This window comes from Crocodylus porosus, unplaced genomic scaffold (assembly GCF_001723895.1).
Source record: "Crocodylus porosus isolate Cpor-Errol unplaced genomic scaffold, CroPor_comp1, whole genome shotgun sequence".
Taxonomy (NCBI): Eukaryota; Metazoa; Chordata; order Crocodylia; family Crocodylidae; genus Crocodylus; species Crocodylus porosus.
Window position 1 is genome coordinate 6,756,621 of NW_017728912.1, and position 13,659 is coordinate 6,770,279.

General features: G+C 41.1%; 1 protein-coding gene across 1 annotated transcript in view; it reads left to right on the plus strand.

Annotated features, from left to right (window-relative positions):
- KIAA1109 (KIAA1109 ortholog) overlaps positions 1 to 13,659 on the plus strand; it is a 242,219-nt gene that overhangs the window by 34,511 nt on the left and 194,049 nt on the right. Inside the window, exon 5 of the mRNA XM_019533955.1 lies at positions 13,000 to 13,215. Coding sequence (XP_019389500.1) covers positions 13,000 to 13,215 — 216 coding nt within the window. The remainder of the gene's footprint in view (positions 1 to 12,999; positions 13,216 to 13,659) is intronic.

Genomic DNA, 13,659 nt, shown 5'->3' on the forward strand with positions numbered 1-13,659 from the left:
TTTTTTTTTTTTTCTTTTTTTAAATCGCTTTGGTTTTTTGTTTGTTTGTTTTGGATCAAGGTTGGTAATCAAGCTCAGTACTTGTTTAGAGAATATGGAAATGTGTTTGGAAACTTTAATTTCCTTTTCTTAATTTTTAAAGTGGTACTGTGTTGCTTACCCTTTAATAAGACCATCTCTTACTGTTATAACCCCGTATCTTGGATTGCATGTGCTACCGGAAGACGGAAATTGAGGATTTGGGAAATTGATACATGGCCTTTTTTTCTTTTTCCTTTGTCCACTATTAAGGGTGAGGAAGCAAAGAAAATTTAAGTAAATTCACTGGAAACATTGTGAAATGATGCAAAAAAATACTGAATTGTGTTCCTAAATATTTGTACCATTAGTGCCTCGTTTTGGTTGTAGGCCAACTTCTGCCTCTCAGCTTCTGAAATGGTCTAGGTTTCTTTGATGATGGAAGTCTGTCCATGTGGCAGAAAACAGAAAAACTGTCTACGAATTGCAGAACAGGGGAAAATGTAGAGAACTGAGTTGGCAGTCGCATGTAATCTCTGTTATGGCTGCTTACACATGTTAAAAAAAACAAAAACAAAAAAAAACCTCTCGGCACTTTACTTTCAGTTCCGTGTGCCCTCGTTCTGAACGCAGCACGTGCCCAGAAGAGACATCATGTTAATTTGACCCAACTCGCCCAACTTCTTTATAGATCAAGTGCTTAAGCAGGGTGTTTTGGCACTTTGATAACTGATAGAATCAACTTTAGACAAAAGCACCAAAAAGCCCAGCTAAAGCACCTGATCTATACAGATGCTGGGGAGCTGGGTTAAACTAATTTACTTACTTGTCCCGTAAAGTGTTTTTTAGCCAAGGGGTGGCAAATTAAGTGATCTCAGGGAGAATAATCTGCTGTGGTTTTTGCAATTCCTGTTCTGTGGATAAAGAAGGGACCTTAGCAGTAGGGACAGAAATTGCACATAAACCAGTATAAATTATTCAAAACGGGTTCAAATCTGTAACACAACAGAAGTTCAGTGCACATAAACCACTTTCAAAATAACAAAACTGTTTTAAGATAAACCTGGATGGATGTAGTATCAGACAACTGATCTAGGTAAAATTGGTTTATTGAACTTCTGTCCTAGATCCCTTCAAGATTCAACGTGTCTGCTCCAGCATAGGAGAGAGATGTGTTCTAGTGCCCCCCTGCTTCTGGCCTGGACTACTGCAGGCATGTGGCTGCATTACCAGAATCAGAAGTGAATGTCTGTTTACTTGCTTATCAGTTCAATCTATGCGGCTTAAACTAACCTGATTGAATCGATTCGGCCTCAGGCTTTTTGATTGACTGTACTCAGCCTGTTTGGGTGATCATCTAGCTAGTACTTTGCATGCCTGACAAATTCTCTCTCTTCAATTTTAACTTCTTAATGAGAAGTCTTGTAAAATAACAAAGAATATTATTAATGTTCTTCAAAATGTAAACACTTTTTCTACATAGTTAAATGGAAACCAGGTCATATAAAATTTCTTAAAGGATCATATGCTTGTAACTTGGTTATGTAGAAATTTGTTGTTGTTGTTTGTTTTTTAATTAGCTCCAGATTTTGCACATAATGGTTCAGATTTCCTTGGTTTAGAATTGCCCTGATCAAATATTTTAATCCTATTTCTTTAGTGGCTTGTATAACTAGAATAGTGTGTAGTACAGTTGCATGTTTAGCTGGGTGTTATAAGACTTTAGACCATGGTTATCCAGCTTCAAAGCAGCTGGGGGCCACAGACTTCCCCCCCCCTCCTCCCCCCCACAAGTCTACATGCCTCATGCTGCAGGACAAGTATTTCTCCTCCCTGACTCTGCTTCACTGTGCAGGTAGGCACCCCTTTACCTCATTGCACCAAACAGTGCAAGAAGCAGTTATGAATGGTAGCTCTATTTCATTTCTTTTAAAGAAGCTTCTGGTTGTAATAAAATATTCTAAAGGAAATATTTTAAAATACTAAAAAACAAAAAAGATGTGTGTTGGTTTTTTTTGTTTTTTTTTTAGGGAAAAAACAACTGTCCTGTCTCTATATTTGTGGCTAACTTAGCAGTTACTTCCTTTTTTGCCTTAAAAACATTCTTGAACAGTTTGTAGCCAGTTAGTACTATTGGATGGAATATGCTTAACAGGCGTTGTTATAACTGAAATGTCTCTTCCTCAGTAAATTACAAAAGGCCAGTAGTGCAAGGCTTGAAACCTTTTTAGGCTTTTGTTCTTGTGGAATTACTCTGGTGATAGGCTTTTGTCCAGAGTGACTGATAAACCTGATGGAGACAGATATCACTCCTTCATAGCTTTCTTTCAAATCTATAGTAAAATGAAAGCTAAATAGCATTCAAGTGCTCCTGAAATAAAATGCCCATATTGGGTCTGTGCCCTCTAAAAATAAATGGCTCTGGCAATTCACTTTTTTAAATTCTGTGTTTATTTAAAAAAAAAAAAAAAAAAAAAAAAAAAAAAAAGAATATATAAAGTATATTCCCTGGACAGAATAGTCTCTGTGATTTTAAAGATTTTAAATATAACCAGTAAAAGTCAGTCTCTGAATTGACTCTTCAGCTTTGCAGCTAAAATGCAGGACACCCTGATGGTCTTGTAAAATCCTGAAATAATATGGGAGATTCTGTTTTAATATCAGTTATATGCCTAAAGCCTTGGTAGTACAGGAGCATAGTAATCCCAGCTACTTTAAGAGATTCAGTGAAGAATATCACTGCAAAAATTTGAAAGCAAACAACCTAATAAAACAAAAATCCAGACAAACCAACCAACCCCCCTGCACTTGAGGTTACTAAATATTTAGAGAAGAGAAGTAGTGGCACTCTTCCTTTTGGCTGTAAACAGGCATCATAGTTCTCCTTGGAAAGAACCTTTTTTTTTATTGTCCCTGGATCCTTACAGGTGTACAAGTCCATTGTGTATCTTTGTGATAACTGCCGGTCATTCAAGTTAACTGCAAGTCATTCCAGGGATAAGCCTATCTGGCTTACTGCTCTTGCTGACCAACTGCTAGGAGAACAAAAGCACACAGCTCAGAAGCTCTGGCTTGCACTGGCAACAGGCTTCCAATTCTTGATGTAGTCTATCAAGGCAAAGTAGAGACAGTTAAGAAGCCTGAGGCTAAATTGATTCAATCTTCGCAGGTTAGTTGAAGCTGCATAGATTGAACTGATAAGCATGTGAATGAACAGACATCCACTTTTGATTCTGGAAATGTATCCACATGTCTCAAGTGGGCCAGGCCTGGGGCCAGACCTGAAGCCAGGGGTTGCTAGGGCGTGCCTTCTTGCTTAGCTGGAGTAGACAGTTTAGATGAAGGCTAGCCTGCCCACCCTGTAAGGGGTGGGTTTATGGGGGAGGTGCAAAGCCTCCTGGGATGTTGGAGGACTGTGAGTTAACTTGAATCTGCAAGGGATCTGGCACAGAGGTTCAATAAACTGAGTTAACCTAACCCAGTGAAGTGTGATACTACATCCATCCAGGTTTACCTTAAACTAGTTTCAGCCATTTTGAAAGCAGTTTATGTACACTGAACTTCTGTTGTATTACAGATTTGCACTTGTTTCTGATCACTTGTACCAGTTTGTGTAATTTCTGTTCCTAGCTTAAATGTTCAGGATACTTTGCATTTTCTATGTCTTGTTGCTTTTGTGGTAGAGCACAGAAAGTGTTAATCTTCATTGCTTGCTTTGATTTTGAAGGGTACAGCTGTAGAAATTCATCATTGTGTGATGTTTATAGTAGACTCCTATTCAAGTTTGTGTTTTTTAAACTCTTTTTTTTGTTTGACCTACCAAGTACAATCCACTTGTTATCGGGTCAGTATGTGGTATACTAGGCAGGTCAAATCAATGTGAAAGGAATTTGAGAAGAAGCCAGGTGTGTTCTATTGCTGCCTTTGGTGCTATGATAATTACCCTGAGTTCATTTTGATGGGAGTAGTTCTTATATTTTTATTCACCCCAGTCCTCTGATCTAGTCCAGTATAGATGGGATAGATGGGCTGGTGCCTGGGTTGGACTTGATTGTTACCCTTGAGAAACTGAAATGCATTCCTCCATCTTCTGTTATGGAATCCAACTCTTCTGGAAAACACACGACATCATTTGCTTATGTGTCTAAATGTAATTACCACTTTTCCAATTAAGAAACTATACACTGGCATTGGGAAAATGAGGGGTACTTTTGCCTTTCGTTTGGGGGAGCACTTCTGAAAAAAAAATCATTTCCCCATACCTCCTGACTATCGTTGGGAGTAAAATGTGCTTCATAATTTGAATTGCTTCATGTTACCAGAGACAGATGGAGCTCTTAGAATCATAGAAAATTAGGGTTGGAAGGGAACTCGGAAGGTCATCTAGTCCAACTCCCTGCTCAAAGCAAGATCATCCTCAACTAATTTGTCCCAACCAAAGCTTTGTCTAGCTGGGTCTTAAAAACCTCCAAGAATGGAGATTCCATCACCTCTCTGGGTAACCTGTTCCAGTGTTTTACTACCCTCCTAGTGAAAATTTTTTTCCTAATATCTAACCTATACTTTCATTGCTGCAACTTGGGACTGTTGCTCTTTGTTCTGTCATCTGCTACCACCGAGAACAGTTTAGTTCCATCCTCTTTTGAATCCCCCTTCAAGAAGTTGAAGGTTGCTATTAAATCCCCTCTGTCGTCTTTTCTCTAGACTAAATAAGCCCAGTTCCCTCAGCCTTTCCTCAGAAGTCACGTCCCTCAGCCCCCTCACCGCTTTTTTTGCCCTGTGCTGGACTTTTTCCAATTTGTCCACATCCTTTCTGTAGTGGGGGGCCCAAAACTGAACACAGCACTCCAGATGTGGCCTCACCAGTGCTGAATAGATGGGAATAATCATTGCCCTTGACCTGCTGGCAACACTCCCACCAGTGCAACAAGTGTACACTGCTGGCTTATATTCAGCTTATTGTTCATTGTAACCCCCAGGTTGTTTTCTGCAGAGCTGCTGCCCAGCCAGTCAGCCCCCAGCCTGTACCAGTGCATGGGATTGCTCTGTCCTAAGTGCAGGACTTTGCACTTGTCCTTGTTGAACCTCATGAGAGTCCTTTTGGCCTAATCCTCCAATTCGTTTAAGTTGCTTTGAATCCTAGCACTACCTTTCAGTATCTACAGCTCCCCCGAGCTTGGTGTCATCTGCAGACTTGTTGAGGGTGCACTCTATGCTATCTTTCAGATCGTTGATGAAGACATTGAATAAAAACTCTTAATCCTTTTAAAGATGATGACATGTGAAGGAGGTCTAGTCACAGTTCACCTCTCAGATCTAAAGCACTTCATTGCATCTTGACTCCAGAATAAATTAGAAAGAAAATAAATAAGCCCCTTTTGGGTTACTTGACTTTTTCAGTTACAGAAGATAACAGCTGTTTGAGATTAAACAGTATTAATGTACTTATTTATTAGAGTTATTGATAACCTGCCAAGCCTTGAGGGCCTATTACATCACCTGGATAGACATGATAGGAATATTTTAATAATTATTAGAGGCAAATCAATATATCGATGCCATATCAAATTGGCAGCTATAAAAGGCAAATTAACATTATCGGCTATCAGCTTTTTTTGGCTGGTGTAGTTGATAATGTACTGATAACTATAATGTGCCTTCCGGCTGGGGCCCCTAGACACTGTGCATGTGTGCAGCTGCAGCATGCACATGGCCGGGAGTGCAGCTGGGCAGTGTGGAGAGCAGAGCTCTACAGGTAAGTTTGTGGAGGGGAAGGAATGTGGGTTGGGGGGCAAATCAAGGCCCCCACCGTGAGGGAGGGAGGGAATGGGGCAGGGGCAGGGTTAGGGGCTGGGGCAGGGCAGTGAATGAGACCTTGGGGGAGCAGGGTGGAGCTGCAGGCATCTCGTCCAGGCAATCGGTGTCCCGGTACTTAAAAATGGCAGTGGGGGCACTTGAACCAAAGTTAATTGAATGAGCTTTAGTTCCAGCACTGCCCCACCATTTTTAAGCACTGGGATGGTTTTAACTGGAGCGGAGCTGAGTGTGGCAAGGGCACAGGCGGGCCGTGCATTTGGGGTCTCTTCAGCCTGCTGCCTTTGTCCTGGGAGCTGTGTGCTGGCTATGTGCCTCCTGCCTATCTGGTGGCAGTGGCGGTGGCAAGCTGTGCTTCTAGCTGCTGGCTGGGCAGGAGGCACAGTGTGGCCAGTATGTGGCTCTTGGGACAAAGGCAGCAGGGCAAAGAGCCCTGAGACCACAGTGGGCATCCTTCCTCTATCCTCCCCCTGCTGAGTTCCACTCTGGTTAAAAGCATCCCAGCACTTAAAAATGGTGGCGATGGTGTTTGAACTAAAGTTCATTTGATGAGCTTTTGGTTCAAGTGCTGGGATGCTCGTCTCCTGGATGAGCCACCTGTGGCTCCATCCTGGTCCCGAGGTCCCATTCCTTGCCTTGCCCTGCTAGAGCCCCACTTACTCCCTTGCTGTGGAGGCCTCGATCTCCTCCCTGCCAAGCCCTTTCCCATCCACAGAGTTGCCTTCAGGGCACTGCTCTCGATGCTCCCTGGCTACATTCCTATAAATCAGTTATCTGATCAGTACTGGCCAATATGCCTGGTGAATAATCGCTATTGGTATTAACAAGAGAATCTTTATTGGTGCACCCCTAGTAAATATGTATTATCAAAGAATATGCTTAGTGATTTTAAACCTTGAGGAAGATAAGTATTGCCAACATTTTTGGCTGGGTTAGTTAAATTGTCATATTAAGTTTAGCTGCAGGCAAGAAAATAGGATATGATGTGTTGCTTTTTCCTATTCAGTAATAAAATATTTGAATATGTTTTACTTCTTTATTTCCTTGCCTTGAGTAAAAATATGTTGGGGGCAGGAAAAATGTTGATGAATGGAAATGAGGACAAAGCTTTTTCCCCCCTACATTCACACGAAATATTTTACAGACTTTTTTTATTTTTTTAATTTTTAATTTTTATTTTTTTAATACAGCTTTTTTAATAGGAGCATTATAACTAGGGTTGTGTGAAGCTTCGGTCATTGATTTGATTTTGAGGAGATTTGGCCTGATTTGGCGGTTGAATTTCTGAATCCAAATCGAATCAGGAGACCCATTGATCTCTCTGAAATGAATCAGAAGCCTCTGATTTGATTTGGAGAGATTTGATGATTTGGACATATACACAGCTTTATAAGTTTTTTTTTTTTTTTTTTAAAATTTTTTTTACATACCTCAAGGTACCAGGTGGTTTGTGAATGCTGAGGTGGTGGGGCAGGTGAAGCGTCCCACGGGAACGTGGGGGGGTCCCCAGCACACTTGGTGGCAGACCTGGAAGTGGACCAGAACACTTCTGGTCCACTTCCGGGTCCGCTGTGGAGCACGCAGGGGATCCCCCCTTACCCCTTGGCTTGGTGACTGGTGCCTCCTGAGTCTGGGGGACACCCGGGGTCCCCCCGCAGCCGATCGCCAAGGTGCAGGGGCTTGAGGGGGTCTTCCGGGCACTTGGTGGTGGATCCAGAACTGGACTGGAAGTACCCCCCGTGCTCTTGTGAGATGCTCCATCCTCCCTACCATCTCAGCATTCCCAAGCTGCGCCTGGTACCTCAAGGTTTGTAGAAAAAACATATAAAGCTGTGTTATGGCCGAATCACTGATTTTTATTTTTTTTATTTTTTTTTAATTTTTTTTTCCCCCCAAATTGGAATTGACTCTTCAGATTTGGATTTGGGCGAATTGAATCTGGACAGTGGTCCAAATCAGCTAATTGAATCGCTATCCCCCAAATCTGGCCAAATCCGAATTGAATAGGTCCACTTCGCACACACCTAATTCTAACACATTTCATTCGTTTAATGAAATTGCTGTCTGGCTAAAGGAAATGTACTACTTAAATGTATTTCTGGATAATGTGTTGCTAATGTAAAGATGCTTCAGGTGAACTACTGTATACTCCCATTTTATGTATAATTAATTCATCTAATGCCATCAACTCACTAGCAATGTATGCAGCTTATTTTTTTTATTTTACATTTACAAATGAGAAATTTACAGTCAACCCAATAATTTAAAGATCATATGGATATTGAGAAAATTGAGTTAAATTTTTAAAGCTAACTGTAGGATTATGGTGAGCATTGGTAACTTGTGTAAAGGATATAAGGTAGATGTTTTATTTGCAGATAAGCATGTAGGTGAACATGGTGTTTAGGGAACAAAACTTAAATAACAGATACTTAAATTGCTTTATCTTCCTACGTACATAATTTTAGTTAGAAATGCTGATGGTATTTTAGAGGCACTCTAAAAAAAAAAAAAAAAATATAGGAACTCATCTAAGTCATTATGGGGAAAATTGTTTGCATACTTCATGTAACTAAACAATTTGGTCATGCTGTCACCAAAAAGATCAGTCATGATATGGCACTAAATGTTTTGTATGAGATCAAAGAATTTCAAACTTTTTTGTTGTTCCTTGGTAGTGAAGTCTACTTCATGGGGTATCGTTCTGCAGTTTTGTATGTACAAAAATGTCTGTTGTGTATTGGTGTGAATTTAGTGCTCATTGTAATTCTATAAATTATTTTATAGTATCTAAAGCACACTTGATGGAAGACGCAAAGATATTGTCCCTTCTAGAAGAAGCTTACAGTGTATAGCTTAGTGTAATATGAGTGAAGATATAGAGTGAGATGCTGAAAGAAGCAGGTTTTACAGCAAATGGAAATGTGGTAGAGGCAGGACTGTCCCGGGGGGGCTGAATCGAGCTGACCTCCCCAGGCCCCACACTTTTGTGGGGCCCTGCAGAGCCAGGTGGAGCAACATGGCAATTCCACGCTATTGCCGGCTTCACATCTGGCTGCTTGGCACCCAGCTGCCGCCCGCTGAATCCACCACTGGCTTCCTTGTGTCCAGGGGCAGGGCTCCGCACAGGCTGATTTGCCCTGCGCCCCACACCCTGCTCGGGTCATCTCTGGGTACAGGAACATGCACACTTAATTGTTTAATATGCTCGTATTGTATGAAGCCGGTGGAAAAAGGACTCTTCTGGTTATCCACAAATGCATAATTACTGTGCAAGTTTCTCACAAGCTGTCTACTAAGCCTGAATTCATATCTACATGACAACCTACGAGGAGCAGAAGACAGTTCAATTCAGTCTCTTGAAACTGACAATTTAAGCATCTCTGTGGAGTTGTGCATCCCGGGAGTTATACTGACACAATGAAATTTTCATATATATATGCCACTCAACAGTTAGCAAGTGGCTGAGAAATGTATGCAGTTCTTGCTTTGGTTTGTGATCAGAGTATTCATTTGTACAGATACAACTCCTTTTGTCAAGCGAGTGTCAAGTGTATGTAGTTTTTTTGTTTGTTTGTTTTGGCAAATTGGTACAAATTAGCAGCATTAATGGCAGTAGTTATAATTTTTAATGTCTTAGTAATTGTTACCATATTTACCCAACCTAAGACTACTTTGAATTTTAGACCACGCCATAATAATAATTTTCCAGGTATAAAATCTAATTAATACACTTATAATTTTCCATGTGTATAATTTAATATTTTGGGTCACCTTAAGTTTGTAGTCCCCCTGCCTCCCTGCCTGGACAGGGAAAGCAGCAATGGGGACAAGAGGCCAGACGTCCACCCCCTTTCTATACCTGCCCCCCGCCACTTGGAACTTAGCTACCCTGTGCCCTGGGCCAGTATGCCAGTCTAAAACTACGCAGGAAGAATCTGTGCCTTGGATTCAAGTAAATATGGTAAACTGCAATTTTGAAAGTTAAGTTGGTTCAGCATGCCCCATGCCAGTTCAAGTAAACTTGTTCATTCATACTTAAGAATTAATTTGAGATACGGATAAAATTGGGTAGAATCCCAGCATCAGATCTGTCAACAAGGTTTTCCATTAGCTGTTTTTCATGCCTGATCAATGTAGTGCATGAATTGAATGTATCGGTCTCCAGCTGACTGAACTGAACTGGAAGAGTTCAGATAAAAAGGTTAATGTGTGTTTCATCATTTTCCCAATGACATGCAATGTGACTCTTTGACCAAGTCACTTAAATGCTCCTGTTCAATGTGTCTGTTCTTGCTTCTTCATGTGACAGTGGTGGTATACTTTTTCAGATAAAAGGTTCAACATAGCCATAAAATATTATCTAGAAAGAGTTTTAAATCTTCACATTGCAATGTTCCAGGCAATTTAGTTTAATCTATCTTCAGATTTTGCATTTTTCCTCATCCATTAGTGTATGTTTGTGTGTGTAATCTTAAAGATAAGGTGTCATTTAAACTTATTAGTTAAATTTTCCATGTGTTGCTCTAATTTTCAGCATCAGTGGTTTCCTCCAATCGTTTTCTTTTCTGAATACTGAAGAGCTGTCCTTTTATTTCTTTTTTTAAATGACAAAGATCCAGGCCTCTGGACAGCTTGCTTTCCAAACCTTAAGCTAGCATGACTAAACAGAGGAGGAACAGATTTTTTTATTATGTTGGTTGGCCAAAATGAATTTGTAAAACCTTTTTAGTAAGAGTGGGTTTGCTCTACAAAGCCTTGTTTAGGCTACATTTTATGTTCTGAAAAGCTTCTGCTAGAGCCACATAGCTCCATCAGTAGTATCAGTGCTGATTTATCTTGTAGATAACCCGCTGTCAGCCGCTGCCATTTTTACCAGTGTGTAGTCTAAAGCAGCCCTGTAATCTGTCTTCGGAGTAAAATGCCAGTAGCTTTTTCTTTTGTGTTCCTTCTGTGGTAGCAGTGGTGAAAACTCTAGGATGGAAGGCTAAGGTAGACTTCCCAATCATTAGAGGGATTAAAAAAGGTTAACACTACCGCTTTTTTTTTTTTTTTTTTGTAAACGTGTGCTGTTCACTGAAATGGTGTGGGATTTTCGAATGACCATTCATCTTGATTTTCCCCATGTCTACTTATTATCCTTTCCACTTCTTTTAGGATTTAGTTCCTTTTGAAGAAGAATTCATATGATTCTAATACAAAAATAACCAGTGCGTGATCATTTTAAAGAAGTTGAGGCCGAAATACTCTTTCATTGTAGCAGGATAGAAAGTTTAACTGCAAGTTTACAAACCTCAGATATACAACTGAAAATATTAAGTGTGAAGTTAGTCAGTCTGTCTACTTGTTCGGTTCTTGGCATCTTTGTGTAGGCAGCTAAAGTGGGTGCTGTCAGGATGTTGACTGATCTTGTGTATACTGGTGAATTGAAGTGAGATCACAAATATATTTTCTGTAAGCTGCCAAATGGTGATAACTTTAGGTTACTACTGAACCACATCTAAATCAAAAGTTTGAGTAAGGCTCTAAATATCTTGTGCTAATGAAGTAATCACTTGCAATAGCAATTTGAATTAATGCTATACTATTTAGTTCACTTTATTGCCAGTTCAGATTTGATTCTATGATGTGCTATAAGCATCACTATTTTAATACACTGCGTTCTTATTTTAACATGAATCCCAAATCTTGAAAATTGGCATATTATGTCATCATTTAAGTATTTTAGGATTTAAATCAACCACAGCAGGGTGGTAGGAGCATGGAGCTTGGGTGGGCAGGGTGTGAGTGTATGGGGTGAGGGAGAGTGGGCGTGTGTGGAGATCCCCTGACCCCATGGCAGCAGCAGTAGCGAGGGCAGGTCCTTGGGGTGCTCGTGGCTCAGGTGGGTGCTGCCACCTGGCGACGCATGGCTCCAGCTAATTCTGGGAACTGTATGTGGCGACAAAGAGTGGAGTCAGGCCAGCCTGTGTCTCTTATGCAGGGCTCGGAGCAGCTCCTGGGATTTGTGCACAACTGGGAGGAAGCCCTGTGTAATGGAGCCAATGGCCTGGCCCAGCTCCCTGTCACCATTTGCAGCTCCTGGGACTCTGTCAGAAGTGTTAAGGAGCTTCCTGCTTCCTGGTGGAGTCCCAGGAGCTGCACACACAAATTAGGATAATAATTTTTCTTAAATAACTTTAAAATACATTATATCAGATGTTTGACTTCTGGTATATGATTTGGATTTTTTATTTCCAAAATGGCAACCCTCTTCCCTGCCCCCCCCCCCCCCCCGAGTACTTCTTGGGCCTAAGGGGAGGGGCTTCTAGTCCCAAGATGCTGACCAGGGGTCATGCACCTGTAAAAGAGCAGGGCTGCTATTGCAGTGCTCTACAGCTCACCAAAACCCACTAAATGGCCCTCCAGCCAAAAGAATTGCCTATCCCTGCTCTTGGAAATCTCTACTGTTGTAGTTTGCTAGAAACACAATTGTTTTTGCATATTTGGCAACCTAATGCAAAAATACTTGTTCTCTGGATCTTTCTCTTATTTTTCATTCTTTAGGATTTGTTCTTAAAAACCAGTCTTTGAAATACAGAGTTCGGTCTCCAAAATGAGTGGACATTTGAATAACCTGTTTTAATGATAATGAGGAACTACTGGAATTAGGGTGACCAGTCATCCTTAATTGGGTGGGACAGTCCCAAAATGTGAACATCGTGTCCCAGTCCTTGATGGAATGACTCCAGGACAGCATTTGTTCTGGATTTCCCTTGACCCAGTCAAACCATAGCAACTCTCATCTCAGTTATCATGTTCAGGGATCTGGGGGGTTTTTTTCGCTTCAGAAAAATATGGATTTTCTCCTTTTAAGGAGAAAAACATGGGAAACTGGCCTGGTCTGAGAGTGGGATGGAACCACGGGTGGCTTGTCCATGAAGGGGGGCGCTGGCTCCTTGCTGTTGTGTGCACTCCTGGGGAGGAGGCCTCCCCACCCCCCCCAGGTTTGTGTGCGGGGTTGGGGGTGGGCTGCCCACTGCAGGCTCAGGGCTTCTTGTCATGCTGCTTTCCTACTGGGGCTTCCATGGCAGGACCCGGTATAGGAGGGCAAAGCAGGCCATGGAGGCTTGGTGTCCAGCTTTTGCTTTTTGAGAAGGTGGTCACCATAATTGAATAGAATTGTAGAATAATCTGTATTTTCTGCTGCACTTCAGATCCAAAGTCAGAAACAAGACTATACATCATGGTGAATGATTTTGAATTTCATGTCTACAACCGCTCTGAGCTTTATGGACAGCTTCAAGATTTATTTGGTCTGGATCCGACAATAATTCCACCAAAGAAAGAGGATGAAAAAGCACAAGTAAATGGGAGACAAAGAACACATGCCAATCTTGAAAGGTAAAATATTATAACTTTATTTCAGTATTTGTCTTTTTCAAAAACACTGCCCTAACCTATCAGTCCAGGTTCAGTTTTCAGCACCATTAATAGTCTTTGCTGGAAGGTAGTGCAAATAGGAAAGTAATTGGTTAAGTACATTTTAAACAGTTTTTCTTCCTGTGTTGATTAGAGACTTGCTGTAAAATATGCTTAGAATAATGGGACAAAATACGGTAATGGATGAAATTTATGAAAGGGATTAATTATAGGAATGATAGGGACACCAAATAATAGAGAAGTAACCAGAAAGCAGTATCTCGAGGAAGAACATATATAAACAGCAGCTGAAGTTTCAGGACCAGTTCTGTATTGGCAGAATCTTAGATTTCATAGATTTCATAGACATTAGGGCTGGAAGGGACCTCGGGAGATCGAGTCCAGCCCCCTGCCCAGAGGGCAGGA